Below are 26,603 nucleotides of genomic sequence, written 5' to 3'. Positions count from 1 at the left end.
CCAAATTATTACAGAGTGGTTACAGGATGATTACGCAATGATTAAGCCTAGTACCAAATTATTACAGAGTGGTTACAGGATGATTACGCAATGATTTTGCCTATTACCAAATTATTACAGAGTGGTTACAGGATGATTACGCAATGATTTTGCCTATTACCAAATTATTACAGAGTGGTTACAGGATGATTACGCAATGATTTTGCCTATTACCAAATTATTACAGAGTGGTTACAGGATGATTACGCAATGATTTTGCCTATTACCAAATTATTACAGAGTGGTTACAGGATGATTACGCAATGATTTGGCCGATTATCAAATTATTACTGAGTGGTTACAGCTGATTACGCAATTATTTTCCGATTATCAAATGATTACTGAGTGGTTACAGGATGATTACGCAATGATTTTGCATATTACCAAATTATTACTGAGTGGTTACAGGATGATTACGCAATGATTTTGCCTATTACCAAATTATTACAGAGTGGTTACAGGATGATTACGCAATGATTTGGCTGATTATCAAATTATTACTGAGTGGTTACAGGCTGATTACGCAATTATTTTCCGATTATCAAATGATTACTGAGTGGTTACAGGATGATTACGCAATGATTTTTATGTTTACCAGATAACTGAGTGGTTACAGGATGATTACCCAATGATTTTGCTGATTATCAAATGATTACTGAGTGGTTACTGGATGATTACGCAATGATTTTGCCTATTACCAAATTATTACAGAGTGGTTACAGGATGATTACGCAATGATTTGGCTGATTATCAAATTATTACTGAGTGGTTACAGGCTGATTACGCAATTATTTTCCGATTATCAAATGATTACTGAGTGGTTACAGGATGATTACGCAATTATTTTTATGTTTACCAGATAACTGAGTGGTTACAGGATGATTACCCAATGATTTTGCTGATTATCAAATGATTACTGAGTGGTTACTGGATGATTACGCAATGATTTTGCCGATTAACAAATGATTACTGAGTTGTTACAGGATGATTACGCAATTATTTCGCAGTTTACCAAATTATTACTGAGTGGTTACAGGATGATTACGCAATTATTTTGCCGATTGCCAAATGATTACAGAGTGGTTACAGCAGCGGTTCCCAAAAGGTGTTCCGCGGAACCCTGGGGTTCCGTAAAAGGGTCACAGGGGTTCCGAGAATTCGCAACGTGGCCATCTTTGTTTGTGTCAAGAGTTTAAGATGAGTAAAAAAAATGAGTTGGGGTTCCGCCAGAATTAGGTGGAAAATTTAGGGTTCCATAGCAAAATAAAATTGGGAACCGCTGGGTTACAGGATGATAACGCAATGATTTTGATGTTTACCAAATTTCCGAGTGATTACTGAGTGGTTACAGGATGATTACTCAATGATTTGGCCAATTATCAAATGATTACTGAGTTGTTACAGGCTGATTACGCAATTATTTTGCCGATTACCAAATGATTACAGAGTGGTTACAGGATGATAACGCAATGATTTTGATGTTTACCAGATAACTGAGTGGTTACAGGATTATTACCCAATGATTTTGCTGATTAACAAATGATTACTGAGTGGGTACAGGATAATAATGCAATTATTTTCTCATTTATCAAATGATTAATAAGTGGTAACAGGATTACTAAGGAATGATTTTGATGTTTACCAAACAATTACTGAGTGCTACAGGGTAACTACGCCAATTAAAGAATGATTACGCCGTTATTCTATTGATTATAGTACGATTACGCCGATAACGAAGTGATAACAGATTAGCGTAATTATTTCATCCCAAGTGTACCGATTACAGAAGTGACGTATGCAGGGTGCACAAGGGGCATACATTTATTTTCATATGAACAATATTTTTACTTTATTTACCCCTCCTAACCAGACTCCTGTCAACGCCACTGGATCACAGCAAAGTTCAATACAAGTTTTTGAGGGTTTATTTAGCCTGTCTGTGAAACGGATAATTGGGGTGATTTAAAAGCTATATAATTAAGGTTGAAAATAAGGTTGAAATTTAATTTTAAAATTTAACCAATTTTGGAGAAAAATATTTTATTTTGTTTTGTGGAATTTGTATGCTATTTTTAGACCGTTCTTTTAATAAGGATCGTATTCATTTGGAATATTTTGGGTTTTTAATCTGGAATTTATTTAGGGTTTCGACGAAATACCAAATAATATAACTGACGCATAGACAATTTCAGTCTAGCCACCTAACGGCGAAAAATATAATTTTTCTTATTGTTAATTTTATCCGAAATTGCTAGATTTGTGAAGTGAAATTTCGAATATTTTAGCTTTAATCGTTCCGCCAGAACAAATTGACAAAAACGGCCGTATAACGGCGCTGCGTCGCGCGACGTCATCAGAGCAGTGTCTTTAGTCGGTCGCCCTACTAATTCGGACGACGTTTCGAAGGCGCAGTTTATCAATGACGTCGTAGCTACGTAATTATCAAGCATTCCCAAAAAACGATATTTTTTATGATCGAATTCCTGGGTCTACCATCACACGGCGGATAGGGAAGGGAGGGCGGGTTCGAATCCGACCAATGAGGCGTCGTCGGCGCGAGATGTCGCTAGTTGACTGCCTGTAGCGGTTTGAGGGGGAAGCGGCCTTTTCCGGCGCTATCGAGCGACGGCTGCGGAACTATCGACTCCTATCCATTCCTCGCTCGTTCCTCTCCGAGAGTATTGCGTGTTGGCCCTGCCTCTGAGAATCCCAGGGATGCTGGACTCAGCGGTCGCCCTTTCCAGACTGCCCTGGAAGAGTGGGCTCTGCCGCGCTCTTAAGCCTCGGTTACATTAACTGGCTTCTTCTTCTGATTGCCGCGTTTTTAAACGCACTTTTTGCGAGAGCGTGATTTTATTATGCCAGGAATTGTCGTGTTCAAAAGACGTTGGTCCGTTGGATCCGACGACTTTGCTGTGCCTGGGATATTTTTGCTGATTTTGCACACAGTGTGGTGAGTTTTTCAACCTCATATTTTAATATTATTTTTCCGTGATCTCTTTTGGGTTGTGATAAGGGTTTGTGATCTTTGTAATTTGTGTGTTTGAGATGTTTTTTCACTCGTGGTGGGTTGGCGTTTGTTGCGATTTTCCAGTACAGATTGGATAAAGGATTTATCTGTGCAGTTGCATTCGTTATCTTTACGATCAGATTTTAAATTAGTTTTTTTTAAATTAAGAATTTTTCTGTACATATTCGTGGAGTTTCAATTTTATATTGGCGATTAGATTTTTAATAGGTTTGTGTTTTGGAGATCTCGTTTTCCTGTACAGATTTGTGCAGTTTTCGTTCGTAATATTTGCAAACAAGTTTTAAATGAGTTTGGGGTTTTTTGAAATCCACCTGTAAGGTGATTTTTAATAGAAATTTTTAAGCTAAGTGTCGTTGTCTGTAAGTTTAACGGTGATGCCTGTAAACTAATCGGTGATATCTGTAAGTTTAACGGTGCTGCGTATAAGCTAATTGGGGTTATTTGTAGCTTTAACGGCGTTGTCTGTAACTTTAACGGATGAAATCGTGTATTACTAAATATTTTCACCGCTGACAAATGAGTATAAGGATTATCCGAATCCAAAAGTAATATTTCTATTGGTCAGAGTAAAGTTTTGAATAAGCCAACCCTAAAGTACGGCACGTGACAATATTTATTTTTATGAAATGTTAATGCTGATTTATGGCAATTCGTGATGTTACTTATGGTCTCTAAGTGCGAGTGTTTGAAATATTTTCTATCAAAGAGAGATAAAGATTGCAATAGTTTTATCAGCTAGTTGAGCTCTAAACCTGTTACCAAAGATAAAGGTTAAGAACGCAAAAAAATTGCATCTATATATACGACATCAACATTTATCGATGCATTTTCCAAGTCTCAACTGGGTAATGGTAGAAATTGTTAGGCTTGGCGAAATATTTTCTTCGGTGTCCTTTTCAGCAATTTCCCTTTGTGAATGGGCGACGGGATATGCTTCGATCGAATGCCATTGTCGCTTAATTAAGAACTCAATCGACACGCTTTCGAGAATCAACTAAGAGTTCCCTACTATATCGTGATGAGGAGATTTTTATCGACTTTATGGTATAAGAGGATTAAGATAAGGGAAAATTATCGGATCAAAATAAGGGAAAATTATCGGATTAAAATAAGGGGAAAATCAAAGGAAAATTAACGGATTAGAATAAGGGAAAATTAACGGATTCAAATAAGGGAAAATTAACGGATTAAAATAAGGAAAATTTAACGGATTAAAATAAGGAAAAATTAACGGATTAAAATAAGGAAAAATTAACGGATTAAAATAAGTGAAAATTAACCGATTAAAATAGGGGAAAATTAACGGATTAAAATAAGGAAAAATTAACGGATTAAAGTAAAGGAAAATTAACGGATTAAAATAAGGGAAAATTAACGGATTAAAGTAGTGGAAAATTAACGGATTAAAATAAGGAAAAATTAATGGATTAAAAAAATTAACGGATTAAAATATGGTAAAATAAACGGATTAAAATATGGTAAAATAAACGGATTAAAATAAGGGAAAATTAAACAATTAAAATAACGGCATATTAACGGGTTATAGAGATTATTATTATACTACTATTTTATTTTATCGTATAATACTCATTGTAATTTATAATAATTAAGGCTTTTGGCAAAACATTAAAGTTGAGGAAATTAAACACATTCAAAGATCTATCGCAGAAAGCTTTTATTAATTTTACGACTTTACGTCAAGCCTGAGCGGGTCTCCTTAAGGCATTATTTAAGCCTTAGACGATTTATCTATCAGGTTATTGTTGAAGGTTATATTTCATTCCTATTTTATAGATTGTCGTTACGAATCCAATATAAATGGCATTATTATAGATAACAATTTTCAAGGAGTTGATTTCATATCGAAGTCGGTAGATAACCGCAACCACTAGAAGTAAGAAGAAATACCGTAAAAAGAGATATTCAGCGGTTTTAATCACTTTTCAATTAAACAGGGGCGTAGGAACGTCCTAGAAGTTGGAGGGGCCAAATGTAAACGAAAAGGGGTCTGGAGAATGGTTTTTAATTTTTAATGGAGTGTAGCTTCTCCGAATGCACGTGTACATTTTACTACTATGTAAATTGGCAGGAAAAGACTGAAATTTAAACACAGTTGAGGTTCTACAAGATTTATATGCTTTTAAAATGAGAATTTGAGCCTTTTGAAGATTCCAACTGACAAAAGGTTGAAGGGATCAATACCATTAGTTGCCCCTCCCAACAAAATTCTAGGGAGGGGCATTGCCCCCTGCCCCTCCCGGTTCCTACGCCCCTGCAATTAAGTATTGTCATTTTATGACGTCACATGACGTCACCTTTGCTTTTCCCATAGAGGAAAAAACCCAGAACTATCAACAATAGGGGGTTGCTTTTCGCCTGTTCTCGGACTAAAAGTGTACACTTTTTATCCTAAAGCGTTGTATTCACCTGTTCCGGGGAAGAGATTTACTCCGGCCCAGAAACTATTCGCTTGTTCCGGAGTATTAGGGCTACTCTTTTTACTCCTTCTGTAAAGGGGTAAATCGGATTTGGTCGTCTGCCACCCGTTTGGGCGTGATTTGGGGGGTGACACCCAACCGTGAAAACACAAACTAGAGACTAGTAAATAGCCCACCATGCTATCCGCCCCGGGTGTCACCCATGCTAGCTACGCCACTGCTTCTGAAAAGGAGGTGCAAAGGAGTAAATCGGATTTTGTCGTCTGCTAGCCAGAATTTATCTGCTAAAAAGACCACCGGCAACCATTTTTGAAAAACGGTTTTATTCCGACTCAAGCTATTCGCCACCACAGAATCGGAGTAAAATGACGTCATAGCCTTACTCTTCTTACCCTACTCCGCATCCCGGAACAATCGAAAAGAAACCACCTTTTGTACTATAATAAAAATTTCAACTCTATCAAAAATGCAATAAAACTAACATAAAGCTTCGATAATGTGCTTCTAGAGGGAAGCACCTTCAAGCAACTTGTCTGTACTACGTTTGCCATCTATTGGTGGAAATGCGTACTAAAACGCCGTTAATAAAACCTTGTAGAGTAAATAGACCAACTGTAAAAATAATAATAATGCATAAAGGGAACATCCACCTACATAATGTTTATCATACAATAAATATGGTCAAAAGATAGTTTAAAGCAACAGCCGGCTCGATCATTGCGATATTTTGATAAGGCCCTTGTTATTAGAGATGGCAGTGAATCTATCCGATTCTTAAGAAAAACGATTTTACTGGATAGCGTGGTGCCATCTATTAATGGTAAAGGAAGCTAAAATTCAAAATAACGAAACAATATATAATTATTATAATTAGACAACTTATACTCTATTTAGTGGATTTTACGTAAATTATACATCCCATATAAAATATACTGTTAAAAATTACTATAACTTAAGTTATCGTCAAATTACAAACGAGCCAATCAACGCGAGGGGTACTTTTATGTCCCGCCTTTTGGGTCAAAATGTAGCTTAAGTATCTTGTTTTGATTTCGACGATAGCGACATCTGTTGAAAAAAAGAGTTACTTTACGTCCAGTCGACACTAGCTTTAATTTATGATAAAGAGCCAATCACAAACAAAGGCATGTGATTTCGACAGACTGTACTGTACTAACATCTAACAAGGAGACGACCCGAGGTGATAGTCACCGATTTTGTTCAAACTCGGGTATAGTATACACCTCCATGTACCTTAAAAAACCTGCAAGGGAAAAGTTGCGACGGGCTTTCGTTTTGCCATGGCAACCGAAAACGTTTTTGACAACAGGATTTCGGATTTTTCCATTGAAAATAACATTTGAATCTGAAGGATTTTAAGGGTCCCCCTTGTGAAACCTTTTAAAAAATGAAAAATTTCTAAAATTTCAACACCGTTAAAAATACATTTAAATTGATTTTAAAAATTTAATTTAATCAAGTTTAAATGCAATTTGGTCAATTGGGGGACCCTTAAATATGTTCAAAAAATTTATGATAACACGACCAAACTTGTTTCAAACGCGTCGAATAAAGCTTTACAACATTCCATATGCTTATTGGATAAACGAACCTCACCTGAAAACGCTACTATTGATTACTAGACATAAAATGAAGTCCTAAAAAACACCTTTCGCGAATATAATTTCCTTTTTTGGCCGTCGAATCGCTTCAAAAACGTCAGCTGCATTTTTTTCGGAGTTAGCCTTCCTAATCTCACTTTGGACAAACTTTTCAACAAAGGCTGCAAAATTTGATAGAAAAGTTAGATTATCGATTACCAACTGCCAGTCCATCCGAACGGGCTTTAGCGGGCCCGGGGGGGGGGATTGACGAGGGGGTAGGGTGCGACGTATTGGTCTGGCAGCAAAGCGCGCTGAGAGGGAGTTGTGGCTAAAAGACTGAACGCCAGTCGTTGTCATTCATAGCGCGAAACGCGGGTTGGAAATTTACTCGTCGACTGCTTCGCGCTATTGAAATTTCGCGTTGTTTAACTCTGTGAAGTACCTCACGCCTTTAAGCCGCTACTTTTTACACGAGTTTCTCAAATGCGGGTGATTGAGGAGGTTCCGACTTGAATGCCTTGCTCGGAACAAGGTTTAAAGGTCTTTTTTTGTCTGTAAACTTTTGCACAGCTCACAATGATCAAATTTGCTTTGAAACTATGTTGGAAAAATTGTTTTAATTGGGTTTTTTTTCGATTAATTACTTCAGACTTTTTGCTATGGTGGTTATTTTAATGTCAACTTTATATAATATTAATATTTTATTATCAACATTATTTAAATTATAATAGTTAATATTATATTAATATTTTAATATGAACATTATTTAGATTATATTAGTTAATATTAAATTAATATTGTTAAAGAAAATGATAAAACAAGGCCTTTTTAATTGTAAATATATATGCAAATTTATCGAAGTTTTATCATTTTATCTAACAATTTTATCTAAGCATATAGAATTGCAGCCCTTTTTAACAATTTATTATATTAATATTTTAATATGAATATTATTTAAATTATAATAGTTAAAATAATATTAGTATTTTAATGTCAATATTATTTAAATAAGAATAGTTAGTATAATGTTAATATTAAATGAACATTAATATTTTAATGTCAACATCATTTAAATTAGGATAGTTAATAATATTAATATTTATTAATTACTTAGCATATTTATGCATAACTATTCATTGCAAAACTATTAACTGAAAAACGTTAATAATTATTTCAAAAGAAGACTATTTGTAATTTCAAAATTACCGATTTAACTCATTCTCTCAAATTCCATGTACCAATCACAAAAACAAGGCCAAAGATAACCTGTACTAAGATTATCATTTCATCTGCTTCGAAAAGAATCCAAATGACTTGTAACGAATTCAGTGAGAAAATTGATAGTTTTTAGATATTTTAAAGCTGAAAAATTGATTATGTCCACCTTTGTATATGACCAAGTTCTCCATTATGTGTATTACGATTGTGCATATGTGTGTTCTGTTGATATGCACATTAAAGATTTCATTTTATTTCATTCGTCTTTAATCAAATAATTATGTTAAAATATTAAAAATAAATGTATTTTATGTTCAATCATTATAATATAGTTTAACGCTGTTTAACAGTTAATTAATGTTAGCTATCAGCGTCTTGGTTATTAGCCGTGTACCTGAAATGTAATATTCAGATTTCCATTCATTTTGCCGACAGTATCCTGTCGTCTCGCCAAGGAATGAACATTGGCGAACCAGCAAAACGCGGTGTACAGGAAAACGGTTTCGTCAAACTAACTTGGTAGCGCTATTTAACGATGTGAAACTTCAACAGCCGGAGTAGCTAATGTAACGAATTTCTGACGTAACTAAATATGAAGCTTGATTTACGCAATTTCCCAGGCCATTCTAGAAATTCCAAATTAAATCCCATCTTATTAATTATCCATCGAAAATCGCTTATGGAGATTTTGTAATAACTTATTATCAGTCGAGGAACGACTATTTCGGATATTTCCTCAACCCCCCACTTCCGATATTAACTTCCCTGTTTCGGCCTAGTACTCCAAATTTGTATTACAATTGAATTGAAAGGAGCGCCTCCAGCTGCCCGGACACACTCCATTTTCGCGGCCGGCTTCAAAGGCGGCTTTCATTACAACCAGATTTAAACAACACATGGTTTTCTAGATTCTAAAATAGGTCTTGGGATTTTAATATTTTAAAATAGGTCTTGGGATTTTAATTTTTTTAAATAGGTCTTGGGATTTTAATATTTTAACGTAGGTCTTGGGATTTTAATATTTTAAAATAGGTCTTGGGATTTTAATATTTTAAAATAGGTCTTGGGATTTTCATATTTTAAAATAGGTCTTGAGATTTTAATATTTTAAAATGGGTCTTGGGATTTCAATATTTTAAAATGGGTCTTGAAATTTTAATATTTTAAAATAGGTCTTGAGATTTTAATATTTTAAAATAGGTCTTGAGATTTTAATATTTTAAAATGGGTCTCGAAATTTTAATATTTTAAAATAGGTCTTGCGATTTTCATATTTTAAAATAGGTCTTGAGATTTTAATAATTTAAAATGGGTCTTGAGATTTTAATATTTTAAAATAGGTCTTGAGATTTTAATATTTTAAAATGGGTCTTGGGATTTCAATATTTTAAAATGGGTCTTGAAATTTTAATATTTTAAAATTGGTCTTGGGATTTCAATATTTTAAAATAGGTCTTGAGATTTTAATATTTTAAAATATAAATAGAAATTGATATTTAATATTTTAAAATAGAAATAGAAATTGATATTTAATATTTTAAAATAGAAATATAAATTTATATTTAATATTTTAATATTTTAAAATAGAAATATAAATTTATATTTAATATTTTAATATTTTAAAATAGAAATATAAATTTATATTTAATATTTTAATATTTTAAAATAGAAATATAAATTTATATTTAATATTTTAATATTTTAAAATAGAAATATAAATTTATATTTAATATTTTAATATTTTAAAATAGAAATATAAATTTATATTTAATATTTTAATATTTTAAAATAGAAATATAAATTTATATTTAATATTTTAATATTTTAAAATAGAAATATAAATTTATATTTAATATTTTAATATTTTAAAATAGAAATATAAATTTATATTTAATATTTTAATATTTTAAAATAGGTCTTGGGATTTCAATATTTTAAAATAGCTCTTGAGATTTTAATATTTTAAAATATAAATAGAAATTGATATTTAATATTTTAAAATAGAAATAGAAATTTGTATTTAATATTTTAAAATATAAATAGAAATTGATATTTCATATTTTAAAATTGAAATAGAAATTGATATTTCATATTTTAAAATAGAAATAGAAATTGATATTTCATATTTTAAAATTGAAATAGAAATTGATATTTCATATTTTAAAATAGGTCTTGGGATTTTATAATTTTAAAACAGGTCTTCAGATTTTATAATTTTAAAACAGGTCTTCAGATTTTAATATTTCAAAGTTGATCTTTAGATTTTAATATTTTAATAATTCAAAGTTGATTTTCTGATTTTAATATTTTAAAATAGAAATAGAAATTACGATTTAATGTTTTAAAATAGAAATTGAAATTGATATTTATTATTTTAAAATAGATGTTTGGATTTTTAATATTTCAAAATAGATCTTGAGCTTTTAAAATTTTTAAATAGATCTTGGAATTTTCGTTTTTTAAAATAGACATTGGAATTTTCATATTTTAAAATAGATCTTGAAATTTTCATATTTTAAAATAAATTATAATATTTTAAAAAAGATTTTGATATTTTTAAAATAGATTTTGATATTTTTAAAAAAGATTTTGAAATTTTACAAAAGATTTTGATATTTTAAAAAAGATTTTGATGTATTTAAAATAGATTTTGATATTTTTAATAAATGTTGATTTTAACATTTTAGAGGATAACGAAGTACAAGAGAATAAATTTTAAGAATAATAATTTAAAATTTTTTGAAGAAGTAACTACCAATCTCTCCATATTGTTTTTCTTCAGTGTATCTTAAAAATAAAATATGAAGCCTAATTCTGTTTATTTTAGGTTAAGCTTTTTCTATATTAACTTGGTTTTGCGCTTAAATAAAAGTGAATTATTAACGATTGCAAGATGGCGGCCTCCAGGCGGCGCCCCCAAACCTCGGTTGTGAAATCGGCGCTTAGTCGAAGTACCGCGCTTGGCAGTCGTCGCCAGACGCGCCCTCTATGATCATACTTTGAATTATGTATCGTGTCTCTTCTAAAATCCCCCCATTTGCCAAGAAGACCCTTCAACTCTTCATCCGCGCTTCGAGCTTACGACCAACAGATTTCACCCTCTCCTTACCTTTGTCCGCGGTATCTCCATACTTCGGTTTCGCCATTGAGAAACGACACGTTAACTTTAAAGCGCGCGATAAAGGGTGATTATCGGCGGACTTGGCTGTTTTAAAATGAATAACAAGACGTTTTGCGGTTAGCCGGTGTCGGTAGGCCGGCTCATTCGCTTTTCGTCTATTGTTCCTAGTAATATTGATTGTCGCCGAATGGTGGCGTATATTGCTTTGTCGGGAAGGCGTTGATTGGTCCGAGATGTTATTGAGTCATCGATGAAGGTGATCCAACTTCGTTTGTTTAGATTTATTTCCAGATGATGGCTTTGCGTTTCGAATTTAATTGTTGACATTGAACATTTGCGGGGATTATTATTCCAAGAATGTACTTTGGGGAGATAATTTAAACCTCGGCCAGAGAGGGGGGGAATAGGTCTTTGATTTCATTGACATTTAGGGGATTGAGAGCAACGCTCAAAATAATCTCAAACATAGCCATGCTAGTTAATTATCAATCAAAACCTTTTTGCCTATTCTAATTGTAATTATTTTATAACGTATTTATTTTTGTTTAGGGATAATAGTTGATTTTATAAAATAAAAAGTGGTCTTGCCCAATTTGTTAAAATGTTGCTCTTACGTCACAAGATCCAGCTTTATTAGTATATTTTTCGCACGAGCGATTTTCACGCGCGCCAGAAAAAGCTATATTCCTCGCGACTGTAGCGCGCGCTCGTAGACTAGTAGAAGTAAGAGACTGTGACGTATAAGAGCAACATTTAAACAAGAAGGCCACGTTACTTCATAAAAAGTACTATTCGCGTTCCATAAAATAAGCTACGCTTGCTGAACTTGTTTTAATGTAGCTCATTCGTCGCGAAATACGTAGGGAACTTAAAAGGAATATAACCTGCAAGTCAATCTTTATGGAAGACCCCTTCATATTTTCAAATTACCTTGTACAATGACGCCCTGGGTTGGAAAAAATCTCTTTTTTTTATATAAAAACCTTAAAAAACCCGTTTTTTTAAGTTTAAACGAGGTCGTTTTTGGTTTAAATCAGGTTTTTTTAAACTGTTGTATTTTACTTTTAATCTATTTTTCGCTTTAGCCGTGCATACATATTACCAATCAACTAAAAATTAATATGAATATTATTACAAGTTTCACGTGACCAGAAAAAAGATTTAGTTTTAGTTTCATTTTGTCTCACCAGAACGAAATTTCAGTTTTAGTTTCAATTTTAATTTTGTATAAATGCCGGGTGACCAGGAAAATGCCTCGAAAATTTTATAAAAAGAATAGGTAATTTTTAGGGAACTAAAGGAAAATATAGGAAAAACCATAAGCAAAAATAAAGATCCTTATCGAAAAACAGTAGCGGAAATGAAGTTAAATAGAGGATAGAAATATTTCTTCCGTTCTTGCAGAGCAACTCAGTTTGTCACTCTAAGCGCCTTCACACGTACACCTAGAAACCGCTTCGGTTGGCTCGTATGAATAGACATTAAAACCAACTATTCTAGTGTCGTACCCAAAATTCCCATGTTTTTCGCGCTTTGGTTTAAAATCCGCTACGAGATGTCGCTACTGTACGTGTGAGTCACGCGTAAGGGGAATACAACCATTATTATTATTATTGCTATGAGAGGAGAAGGAGGACTTGTTTATAATTCACCGTAATTAGTCCGTATTTGCAAATCAGCCCCTGTCCATTCGGCAGCCCCCAGGGAGGTAGCTTCCCCGCATTGCTCAGTTCAGTTCCCGCCCCCTCCCTTCCCCCACTCAATTGCTTCGCGATTAGCCCTGAATCTGCGACCCCCTTCCGCCCCCCGAAACTCAACAGCTTCACTGTCTTCGTAGTAAGGTCTATGGTGTGACTGGTGTCTTACTCGCTCTGAGCCTCCAAGCGTTTTGACGGAGCGCTGTCGCATTCGACTGCAGCGCCGCCACGTTACTACGATATAAACTCATATTCGCCCCGTTGTTTACCATAATGTTTCGTAAGTGTACCGTTTTGGGAATTATTTGAATGAAAGCTTTTCGGAGAGTGACGTTATCATTATATTATCATTATATTATATTATATTATATTATATTATTATATTATTATATTATAATTATTAAAATTATTATTATATTATATTATATTATATTATATTATATTATATTATATTATATTATCATTCGGAGAGTGACGTTATCGCGAGAGGGAAATCTCCCGCCCAGCGAGACGTTGTGTAAGGCGAATTGTTAGACGCTTTAGTTATCAGGTGTACATATCATGCTGGAAATGACGGGAAATCACTGAAAAAATAGTGGAAATCACTGAGAAAATAGTTTAAATCTTTTAAAAAATAGTAAATAGCGGAAATCTGCAAAAAATTATTAGAAATCTCTGAAGAATTAGTAGAAATCTATGAGAAGTTAGTGAAAATCTATGAGAAGTTAGTGAAAATCTCCGAAAGCAATGAAATGTCTAAGGAATTAGTAGAAATCTATGAGAAGTTAGTAGAAATCTATGAGAAGTTAGTGAAAATCTCCGAAAGCAATGAAATGTCTAAGGAATTAGTAGAAATCTATGAAAAGTTAGTAGAAATCTATGAGAAGTTAGTGAAAATCTCCGAAAACAATGAAATGTCTAAGGAATTAGTAGAAATCTCTGATAAGTTAGTGAAAATCTCCGAAAACAATGAAATGTCTAAGGAATTAGTAGAAATCTATGAGAAGTTAGTAGAAATCTATGAGAAGTTAGTGAAAATCTCCGAAAGCAATGAAATGTCTAAGGAATTAGTAGAAATCTATGAGAAGTTAGTAGAAATCTATGAGAAGTTAGTGAAAATCTCCGAAAGCAATGAAATGTCTAAGGAATTAGTAGAAATCTATGAGAAGTTAGTAGAAATCTATGAGAAGTTAGTGAAAATCTCCGAAAACAATGAAATGTCTAAGGAATTAGTAGAAATCTATGAAAAGTTAGTAGAAATCTATGAGAAGTTAGTGAAAATCTCCGAAAACAATGAAATGTCTAAGGAATTAGTAGAAATCTATGAAAAGTTAGTAGAAATCTATGAGAAGTTAGTGAAAATCTCCGAAAGCAATGAAATGTCTAAGGAATTAGTAGAAATCTATGAGAAGTTAGTAGAAATCTATGAGAAGTTAGTGAAAATCTCCGAAAACAATGAAATGTCTAAGGAATTAGTAGAAATCTATGAGAAGTTAGTAGAAATCTATGAGAAGTTAGTGAAAATCTCCGAAAACAATGAAATGTCTAAGGAATTAGTAGAAATCTATGAAAAGTTAGTAGAAATCTATGAGAAGTTAGTGAAAATCTCCGAAAGCAATGAAATGTCTAAGGAATTAGTAGAAATCTATGAAAAGTTAGTAGAAATCTATGAGAAGTTAGTGAAAATCTCCGAAAACAATGAAATGTCTAAGGAATTAGTAGAAATCTCTGATAAGTTAGTGAAAATCTCCGAAAACAATGAAATGTCTAAGGAATTAGTAGAAATCTATGAGAAGTTAGTAGAAATCTATGAGAAGTTAGTGAAAATCTCCGAAAGCAATGAAATGTCTAAGGAATTAGTAGAAATCTATGAGAAGTTAGTAGAAATCTATGAGAAGTTAGTGAAAATCTCCGAAAGCAATGAAATGTCTAAGGAATTAGTAGAAATCTATGAAAAGTTAGTAGAAATCTATGAGAAGTTAGTGAAAATCTCCGAAAACAATGAAATGTCTAAGGAATTAGTAGAAATCTCTGATAAGTTAGTGAAAATCTCCGAAAACAATGAAATGTCTAAGGAATTAGTAGAAATCTCTGATAAGTTAGTGAAAATCTCTGAAAATAATGAAATATCTAAGGAATTAGTGGAAATCTCCGAAGAATTAGTAGAAATCTCTGAGAAGTTAGTGGAAATCTCTGAAAACAATGAAATATCTAAGGAATTAGTGGAAATCTCCGTAGAATCAGTAGAAATCTCTGAGAAATTAGTGTAAATCTCTGAAAGCAATGAAATATCTGAGGAATTAGTGGAAATCTCTGAAAGCATTGAAATCTCCGAGGAATTAGTGGAAATCTCTGAAAGCATTGAAATCTCCGAAAGCATTGAAATCTCCGAGGAATTAGTGGAAATCTCTGAAAGTATTGAAATCTCCGAGGAATTAGTGGAAATCTCCGAAAGCATTGAAATCTCCGAGGAAATAGTGGAAATCTCCGAAAGCATTGAAATCTCCGAGGAATTAGTGGAAATCTCTGAAAGCATTGAAATCTCCGAGGAATTAGTGGAAATCTCTTAAAGCAATGAAATCTCCGAGGAATTAGTGGAAATCTCTGAAAGCAATGAAATCTCCGAGGAAATAGTGGAAATCTCTGAAAGCATTGAAATCTCCGAGGAATTAGTGGAAATCTCTGAAAGCATTGAAATCTCCGAGGAATTAGTGGAAATCTCTGAAAGCATTGAAATCTCCGATGAATTAGTGGAAATATCCGAGGAAATAGTGGAAATCTCTGAAAGCATTGAAATCTCCGAGGAATTAGTGGAAATCTCTGAAAGCATTGAAATCTCCGAGGAATTAGTGGAAATATCCGAGGAAATAGTGGAAATCTCTGAAAGCATTGAAATCTCCGAGGAATTAGTGGAAATCTCTGAAAGCATTGAAATCTCCGAGGAATTAGTGGAAATCTCTGAAAGCAATGAAATCTCCGAGGAATTAGTATATTTAGAATATTTTCTATGCATATGAAGAAACCTACTTACAATAATTTACGACTCTTGTGTAATCACGTTTTATAGTCTAATTCTTATTATCTACAATGTTTATTTTTAACGGTGAATTTTAATACGCTTTGCCACCAATAGATGGCAGACGCAGTCGAGAAAAGTCGCTTTTCGTCTAGATTTTTATCAGTTATGTCTTTAGGAAAGAAGAGTAAAAGACAACGAGACTTAAAATGTGCACAAAAATTTTTATTAAAAATTGAATTATTAAACAATTGCCTAAATCGCGACTTTGGACCTGGTATTGACAGGCTTAATAATTGGAAAAAATTGTTTATAAATTCCTGACACAATTGTAAAACGGTACACACCCCTGAAGACTGCACAATCACGTGACCGAAACTAGTCGGGTCGAATATTTTAATTTTTAATAAAAAATTTTGTGCACATTTTAACTTTCGTTGTCTTTTACTCTTCTTTCCTAAATTAATTTGCACAAGTAGCTAGAATTATTAAATTAGTTATGTCTTTCCTTTTTTGATTAGGCCCTGACCATATAAAAACTAAATTATTCTAAAAACATTTCAGTTAAAGAAAAATACCATAGAGTAACTCACTCGCATAGAGTGGAAGGAAGGCCCTATGAACATAGCTGATCGGGCTCGTCTCACACTAAGAGCCCGAGCTCAATTTCAGACTGAGCCCAGGCTTTATTATGAAAATAATACGAGCCCGAGAAGAGACCAAAACGTTGTGGTCATTTAATTTGAGCCCGAGATGAGACCATTTTAATATAGCGTATTTGTGTGAGCTCGAGATGAGACCATTTAAATAAACTAAATTGCTGTGAGCCTGAGCTGCGTCCAATATAATATGGTGTGTTACTACGAGTCCGAGCTGAGACCATTTTAATATAGCGTATTTGTGTGAGCTCGAGATGAGACCATTAAAATAAACTAAATTGCTGTGAGCCTGAGCTGCGTCCAATATAATATAGTGTGTTACTACGAGTCCGAGATGAGACCATTTTAATATAGCGTATTTGTGTGAGCTCGAGATGAGACCATTAAAATATAGTAAATTGCTGTGAGCCTGAGCTGCATCCAATATAATATGGTGTGTTACTACGAGTCCGAGCTGAGACCATTTTTTGTAACGAGTCCGATATGAGACCTTTTAATTTTTAAGAGACGGTTATGTGTCCATTTTTGCACGATCATGTTCCCCTTGGCCACTGGGGAGCGCTGCCGCGCAGAGAAACACGGGCCGTAGCCGTAACGCTTTATTTCTCCCCGACACGACCAACTTTGATTACGTGCTGTTTGCGTGGTATACGTAAAGAGCGAATAGCGCGTGATCACAGTTGGCCGTGTCGCCCTTGAAGAGAGCTCTGGCCTACTAGGTTAATACGGAAACGTGTTTTCACTCAATGGTTTTCTGATTGGTCCAAAGTAAACTACCTTCTGGAATGTTCGAAGATTGTTGTAGTGAAGAGAATAAAATAACAGACCTGGTCGCCCAGCTGTTTCGTTTGACTTAGGATTTATATATCAATATAAAAAATATTAAAACTTCAAAAAGATATTAACAGACTGAAATGCCCCGCGAGTTACGCAAATTCTTCTGAGACTGACACGAGCCCTTGTTAGTAACAGAATTAAGTATGAGCCCGAGACAAGCTCAAATGTTTAGGGAGAGGAATTGTGATTTCGAGACGAGCTCTTGTGTTTAGGAGATAAAAAATATGAGCCCGAGACGAGCTCTCGTATTTAGGAAAAAACTTATGAGCCCGAGACGAGCTCTCGTATTTAGGAAAAAACTTATTAGCCCGAGACGAGCTCTCGTATTTTTGGAGAAATTATTGTGAGACCGAGACGAGACTAAGGCCAAACTAAAAGTTTGGTGAGACTGAGCCCGAGACCAAGTCTTGGTGTGCAGCTATGCCTATGAAAGCGCACGAAACAATAATCCTAACGGGCCAATTGGTTTTCGAGGCGTGAATAAAAAAGGTCTGAGGAGCGATGGTGTTGTTTTTACATTTTTTTAGAGTATAAACTTACTCTTTTATCCAGATATTGTACATTAACTTTAGGCCAACTTGTTTATTTCGTGTTAAGAAGTTTCGCTGATTGCCTTCCACTCTATGTAAGTGGGTTACTCAAAGCCACTTTAATCATACCAAAAATATTGTTTCCAAAAAATAAACATTCGATTTGCTACAAAATCCCTGAAAATATTTTTAACTTAATGAAATTCTGTAAAATTAAAAAACAAAATCTGGAAATCAGGGAAAACATAATGCAATATTTACGTATTCCCGAATTTTAAAGATGTTTTTTATGTGGATGCCTTCTAGGAGTAGTAAACACAAGGGGTGTTGTGTTTACTACTCCTAGATGCCTTTTTAATTTTTGGAATTTAGTTCCAAAAATCAGTTATCCCAAAACATAATTTGACTACTATCAAATTTAATGTATTTTTAAAGTGTTAAATAATCAATAATAATTTTTTTAAAAACGTAAGATTATTTACCACGTTTTGGAACTGAGGTAACGAAATATTTATATTCAATCATGGATAGTAGATTTTAGAGGATCGGTAAAAAGCCTGGTTTTTAGCCCCCGTAAGCCAATAACACTAAGGGAGTCGTCCAAGGTCATTTGAGAAAAACAAAGTATCGCTAAGAGTGGACGATACTGTTCGAAAAAAAGAAAAAAGATAAACACGAAGTACATTTTTACTCCAAAAGGTATTTTTTCACGATTTTATAGATTAAATATGATATACTAAATATCAGTTGATAGTTTTTATTGAATTAAAAAACCAAAATTAAAAATTACTAAAATATAAAGCGCAAAAAATGACGTAACAATATCAACCGCGTTAGATTGCCATTTTGAAATTTTATGATCACGTCTACAAACGACTTGCAAGACTCCCTCGGATGCACTGTGGAAGGGTATCGAAAACCTGTCCTCTTAATTTACTGTCCATGATTCAATTTATATTCTAATTTTGTTATTTAAATTTGATAGTGGAATCTAAATACAATTTGTTACCAGTATTCTCAAACTGAAATGAATGATTTAAGATCAGAATATATTACATGGTGGCTCAGTAATAATAATATCATAAGAAATCAGTTACGCGCCAAAGCGCATATCGTATAATGTTGATTTTATTCGGTTGAAACGTGCATAAGCTTCCAACGACTTTTCAAAATTCTTTTTGTTGGCTCGAAATTCATCATACATCGATTTTCTAAAACTATTACAGAGGGAAAATTATTTATTAATAATTATTTAATTAATTAATTAATTAATTAATTAATGGGGTGGAGTAATTCTCATCCCCGGAACAGACGAATAAAACGTTTTAGGGTAAAAAGAGTACACCTTTAGTCCGAGAACAGGCGAAAAGAAACCACCTAGTAGTAACTAGTTTAAGCCAATCTAAAACTAGTTTTGTGTCGTCAGGTGTTCCACGTTACCACAAAATTGCTCTTTTCCGTATTTCTACAGTCAGAACGGGTTTTCAAGAGCCCGCAATACTGTTAAAAAATACGCGTCAGCGCCACTAGTGACAGAATAATAAGTGTTGTTTTCCCTTCAATGCAATACATTTAGCCAATGGCTTACGTTCTTAAGAATTCCATTCAATGTCAGAGTTACGGCTCTTTCGCTCGAAGGCATACATATTTCTCGAAAAATCAAGATTAACACATATTTCTCGAAAAATCAAGATTAACACATATTTCTCGAAAAATCAAGATTAATACATATTTCTCGAAAAATCAAGATAAATCAAGGTTAATACATATTTCTCGAAAAATCCAGATTAATACATATTTCTCGAAAATTCAAGATAAATCAAGGTTAATACATATTTCTCAAAAAATCCAGATTAATACATATTTCTCGAAAAATCAAGATAAATCAAGGTTAATACATATTTCTCGAAAAATCTAGATAAATCAAGGTTAATACATATTTCTCGAAAAATCTAGATTAACACATATTTCTCGAAAAATCCAGATTAACACATATTTCTCGAAAAATCAAGATAAATCAAGGTTAATACATATTTCTCGAAAAATCAAGATTAACACATATTTCTCGAAAAATCAAGATTAACACATATTTCTCGAAAAATCAAGATTAATACATATTTCTCGAAAAATCAAGATAAATCAAGGTTAATACATATTTCTCGAAAAATCCAGATTAATACATATTTCTCGAAAATTCAAGATAAATCAAGGTTAATACATATTTCTCAAAAAATCCAGATTAATACATATTTCTCGAAAAATCAAGATAAATCAAGGTTAATACATATTTCTCGAAAAATCTAGATAAATCAAGGTTAATACATATTTCTCGAAAAATCTAGATTAACACATATTTCTCGAAAAATCCAGATTAACACATATTTCTCGAAAAATCAAGATAAATCAAGGTTAATACATATTTCTCGAAAAATCAAGATTAACACATATTTCTCGAAAAATCAAGATTAACACATATTTCTCGAAAAATCAAGATTAATACATATTTCTCGAAAAATCAAGATAAATCAAGGTTAATACATATTTCTCGAAAAATCCAGATTAATACATATTTCTCGAAAATTCAAGATAAATCAAGGTTAATACATATTTCTCAAAAAATCCAGATTAATACATATTTCTCGAAAAATCAAGATAAATCAAGGTTAATACATATTTCTCGAAAAATCTAGATAAATCAAGGTTAATACATATTTCTCGAAAAATCTAGATTAACACATATTTCTCGAAAAATCCAGATTAACACATATTTCTCGAAAATCCAGATTAACACATATTTCTCGAAAAATCCAGATTAACACATATTTCTCGAAAAATCCAGATTAACACATATTTCTCGAAAAATCCAGATTAACACATATTTCTCGAAAAATCCAGATTAATACATATTTCTCGAAAAACTGAAGATTTATCCATATAGAATTCCATTCTATGTCAGAGTTACGGCTCTTTCGCTCGAAGGCAGAAGTAGCGATCTTTGACGTCGCCCCCCCCCCCAGTCTGCAACCCCCCTCCTGGATCGGGATGACGTCACCTGGCCCTATGCGACCCCATTAAGTCTTCTCCCTGTTCCTTAACGAAGCATCGATTCGCCGGCGATTGCGACCACCTTAACCAGTCGCTCCCCGCTGTTTGGACATCTAAGAAGCGTCATATTAAGGTTAAACCACTCTTGATAGTCTCATTCCCTTTCGAGAAGCGCTTTGGACTCGGCTTGTCGCTCTTCAACGCACTCGGCTCAGATCGCGTCTAGTTACGCTCTAAGTACTACCTCGCGATTGCAATTGTAGACTGATCTTTTGCGTGAGTGTACCATATGGATTCGGGTGCTGTAGTTGGCTGTAATTTACCAAATCTCGACCCCTCCAATTACGGGGGTTGTTCATGTGGATTCGGATGTTGTACGGTGTTAATCAAAATTAATCTAGATTTATACATATTTCTCGAAAAATCAAGATTAATCAAGCTTAATCAAGATTAATACATATTTCTCGAAAAATCCAGATTAATAAATATTTCTCGAAAAATCCAGATTAATCAAGATTATTCAAGATTAATACATATTTCTCGAAAAATAGAGATTAAATAAGATTAATACATAATTCTCGGAAAACTCGAGATTTATCGATATTTATCCATATTTCACGAAAAAGTCAAGATTAATTAAGATAAATTCTTATTTCTCGAAAAATAGAGATTAACCAAGATTTATACGTATTTCTAAAAAAAAGGCAAATTAATCAAGATTGACACCGTTTTCTATATTTCTAAAAAAAGGCAGATTAATCAAGATTGACACCGTTTTCTATAATTCTAAGGTGGTGCTTTAAAACTCAAGATTGTCATCTTGCATTTGGTATAAATTCTTAATATGGCGTTGTTACTGAGAAGCTTAAAAAGATTCAAAACTTATTAAAAAAAACAGATTAATCAAGATGTCTGCGTCAAGATTATTCAAAATTTATCATTTTTTATCGAAAAATCCAGATTAAGCCAGATTTAATAAATATTTTTCGAAAAACCGACATTAATCAAAATTTATATACATTTCTCAGAAAAAATTAACCTGAATTATTTCTCGAAAAACTAGATTTATAATTATTTATCGAAAAACAAGACATCCTGATTTATACTTTTTTCTTATTTCTCGAAAAACGAGATTTATAATTATTTATCGAAAAACAAGACATCCTGATTTATATTTTTTTCTTATTTCTTGAGAAACGAGATTTATGATTATTGAAATACAAGATTTATCGAGATTTATACGTATTTCTAAAAAAAAGGCAAATTAATCAAGATTGACACCGTTTTCTATATTTCTAAAAAAAGGCAGATTAATCAAGATTGACACCGTTTTCTATAATTCTAAGGTGGTGCTTTAAAACTCAAGATTGTCATCTTGCATTTGGTATAAATTCTTAATATGGCGTTGTTACTGAGAAGCTTAAGAAGATTCAAAACTTATTAAAAAAAAACAGATTAATCAAGATGTCTGCGTCAAGATTATTCAAAATTTATCATTTTTTATCGAAAAATCCAGATTAAGCCAGATTTAATAAATATTTTTCGAAAAACCGACATTAATCAAAATTTATATACATTTCTCAGAAAAAATTAACCTGAATTATTTCTCGAAAAACGAGATTTATAATTATTTATCGAAAAACAAGACATCCTGATTTATACTTTTTTCTTATTTCTTGAGAAACGAGATTTATGATTATTGAAATACAAGATTTATCGAGATTTATTAATTACAAAATTAATACACATCTCTAGAAACAAACAAAATTTATCAAGATTCATTTCTCGAACTGAAAGGTTTTTCTTTAGCGACTATAATTTCCATTAACGACAATTTGCTTTCGTTAACGCTTAAGGGAAGAACTATCTAAACTGAACTAAATCCTAGTTTACTAAATCCTAGTTTTGAGATTTAAAGCAACTGTCGGCGTTATCATTGCCACCTGTATTATGATAAGGCCATTGTTATTAAAGATGGCAATGAATCTATCCGATTCTTCGAAAAAACGACTTTACGGAGAGCGTGGTGCCACCTATTAATGGGAAAGGAAGCTAAAATTCAGCTAATACAATAACGTCGTCAGAGAACCATTTATAATTATTATAATTAAAAAACTTATACTCTACTTACAAGGAGACGACCCGAGGCGTTACACACCGATTTCGTTCAAACTCGAAGGATTGGTAGACCTTCATGTAACTTGAAAAATCCTAAAGGGAATTTATTCAATGGGCAACGGTTTGGCCATGGCAACGAAAAATGTTTTTGACAACACAAAATGGAAATTTTCCCATTGGGAATAACATGGGATTTGGACCGATTCCCTGTGAAAAATTTTAAAAAATTGTTAAAAATTGATGAAAAAAAATCAAAATTGATCACATTTTGATCAATTTGAACCAAATGGGTGAAAATGAACCGATATAGCTTAAATAGGAAAAATTTTATGTTGTCAAAAACATTTTCCGTTGCCATGGCAAAACCGTTGCCCATTGAATAAATTCCCTTTAGGATTTTTCAAATTACATGAAGGTCTACCAATCCTTCGAGTTTGAGCGAAATCGGTGTGAAACACCTGGGGTCGTCTCCTTGTTAGTGGACTTTAATCTAAATTATATATCCCGTATAAAATATATTGTTAAAAATTACTATAATTTAAGTTTTCGTCCAATTTACAAACGAGCCAATCAACGTGAGGGGTACTTTTATGCCCCGCCTTTTGGGTCAAAATGTAGCTTAAATATCTTGTTTTGATTTCGACGCTAGCGACATCTGTTGAAAAAAAGAGTTACTTCACGTCGAGCCGACACTTGCTTTAATTCTATAAACTAAAAAAAATTATAATTTATGGTTAACGACATAACGAAAAAATTTCTTCCTTTAGCGATTATAATTTCCACTAACGACATTTTCCTATCCTTAAAGCTTATCGATAAGGGTCGAAATATACCAAATTCCTTTATTTAATTTAATTTAAAACAACACAAATTAAAAAGTTAACTAAGCCTGTTGTACTTAAGCCTCGTCAAAAGGGCTTATTTAATAAAGCGAACAACCAAGGAATTCGGGTAACACAATTTGAATTGTAAATTGAATGACATTTTAATATCAACGGGCAGTTTTTAAGAGTCCGTGTAGTCGCCACATGATGTTATTTAGCATCTGCGGGTTATTTTATCCTTAACGGATTAACTTGAAATTGCAGTGTCTTAGCTAAGAAAACAACGTAAAATTTCCAATTTTTAAATTAATTAAAAATGGTAAATGGAATTGAAACATATTTTATCCGTTTCGTATCTATTTCAACCGATAGATGGAGTGGAAAATAATACGGCCAACTGGAAAGTGATAATTATTGCGGCGACTCTCTCGTGAGCGTCTATTCTCAGACCACTTACATCCAACGGGACTCGAAACGTCAAAATAAATATTATCCTCACAACTGATAACATTTGGTGACACCATCATTTGTCGGTAAAATTTAAAAGTAAATATTCATAATTATTCGGATTATTAATTATAATATTAATATAATTCGTTTACATAATTCATTATTCATATAATTTTAATAAAATTTTAGTATCATTATTAAAAATAATTATAATTACCATTTTAATAATACTTTAATATTTTTAAAAATATTATAATTATATTTTTTATAATATTTTAATATTTTTAAAAATATTATAATTATAATTATAATTTTAATATTAATTTATCAATATTTAATATTTTAACTAAATATTGATGTGCATTAAAATATTATCGCGCTTTTTACGAGGATAATTTCTATATTCAAGTCTATAGTAACAATAAAAGTCCCGTTGGATGTAAATTGATTGTGGTCGATAGTGATGGTTGTTGTAAACCACTCACGGTAAAAATTTAAAAACCAAAAACCATATCTTAGTTCGACCTTTTAACATGTACGACATAACGTAACTCAAAAACTTTGATTTGTTAAAATTGGTTTTTTAACCGTCAAACATTACGCCAAAAACATTAATTGCCCCAAGAAGCTTAAAAATATTTCGCGACCAAAATATTTAGTCTTAACCTAAAACCATTAAAAAATTTAATCTTGATACGCTTAAAAAATTCTTAAGACGGTAAAAACAAATTTAAGGACGGTTCAAATCTTGATCCTAAAATTTGTTCTTAAGACGCTTAAAAACATTTAAGGCAATTAAAGGCCTAGGTTTTTTTCTGCCTGTCTCCCTTTAAATTAACTTAGTGGAGCACAAATACCCTGGTGGTAGGCCAACCGCTGAACATGTTGGCCTAATTTAAAGGGCAGAAGAAAACCTAGGCCTTTAAAATTTGATCTTTAGGCGATTTAAAAGAGCTTATCTCAATGCGCTTAGAATAATTTTATATTAAGGCACTTAATTTTTTATCTTAAAGTGTTTAAAGAATTTAATCTGAAGACCCTTTAAAAGATTGATCTGAAGACCATTTAAAAGATTGATCTCAAGACCCTTAAAGAAATTGATCTCAAGACCCTTAAAGAAATTGATCTCAAGACCCTTAAAGAAATTGATCTCAAGACCCTTAAAGAAATTGATCTCAAGACATTTAAAGAAATTGATCTCAAGACCCTTAAAGAAATTGATCTCAAGACCCTTAAAGAAATTGATCTCAAGACATTTAAAGAAATTGATCTCAAGACCCTTAAAGAAATTGATCTCAAGACCCTTAAAGAAATTGATCTCAAGACCCGTAAAGAAATTGATCTCAAGACCCGTAAAGAAATTGATCTCAAGACCCTTAAAGAAATTTATTTTAAGACCCTAAAAGAAATTGATCTTAAAGAATAAAGAATTTAAGGCTCTTTAAAAATGTTTAGCTCAAGGCGCTTTAAAATGCTTATTTTAAGGCGCTTAGAAAAAAAAATTTCTGAAGACACTTAAATTAATTTGATCTTAAGACGCTTGAAAACATTCCTTGCCTTAAGACGTTCAAAAATATTTCTTAGCAATGCTCAATCCATTTTATTATTTATTCGCCTTTTGACCTTCTGACATTATTGCATTTTCTTAAAGACGCCCAATTTATTTCATTTTATTGCCTAGTCGTTCGAAAATCTGTTTTTTCCCTCTGATCGAATATAACCTTTTCCGATTTCAGTAAGGGCATTTCTTACAACTCGAACCTTAGTTGAACTATATTAGCATCTTTTGCAGATTTTAGTAGAAATATACCGTAGGAGAAAAATCTTTGTTATCTTAATTATTGACGTTAATTTTAATTTTATGGAGTGTGTATCATTAAGTTGATTTAAATAAACAGTAACAGTTAATTTGTCACCCTTTAATCAAATTATAAAGAATCGTTCAGTTCAGTCTAAAGCTAGTTTTGTCCCGTCGC

At 32.4% G+C, this 26,603-nt stretch overlaps 1 protein-coding gene across 3 annotated transcripts in view; it reads left to right on the top strand.

Annotated features, from left to right (window-relative positions):
* Positions 1 to 2,671: 2,671 nt before the first annotated feature.
* Positions 2,672 to 26,603, top strand: part of inaE (inactivation no afterpotential E) — a 202,120-nt gene continuing 178,188 nt past the window's right edge. For all 3 annotated transcript variants that reach the window (XM_090165719.1, XM_090165718.1, XM_090165717.1), the window contains exon 1: positions 2,672 to 2,992. In XM_090165719.1, the coding sequence (XP_090021845.1) occupies positions 2,898 to 2,992 (95 nt within the window). In that variant the 5' untranslated portion in view covers positions 2,672 to 2,897. The remainder of the gene's footprint in view (positions 2,993 to 26,603) is intronic.

Source organism: Leiobunum rupestre, chromosome 2 (genome assembly GCF_980474605.1).
Source record: "Leiobunum rupestre chromosome 2, qqLeiRupe1.1.hap1, whole genome shotgun sequence".
Classification (NCBI taxonomy): Eukaryota; Metazoa; Arthropoda; class Arachnida; order Opiliones; family Sclerosomatidae; genus Leiobunum; species Leiobunum rupestre.
The sequence above is the reverse complement of the archived record's forward strand: the minus strand, read 5'-3'. Positions and strand labels throughout refer to the sequence as shown.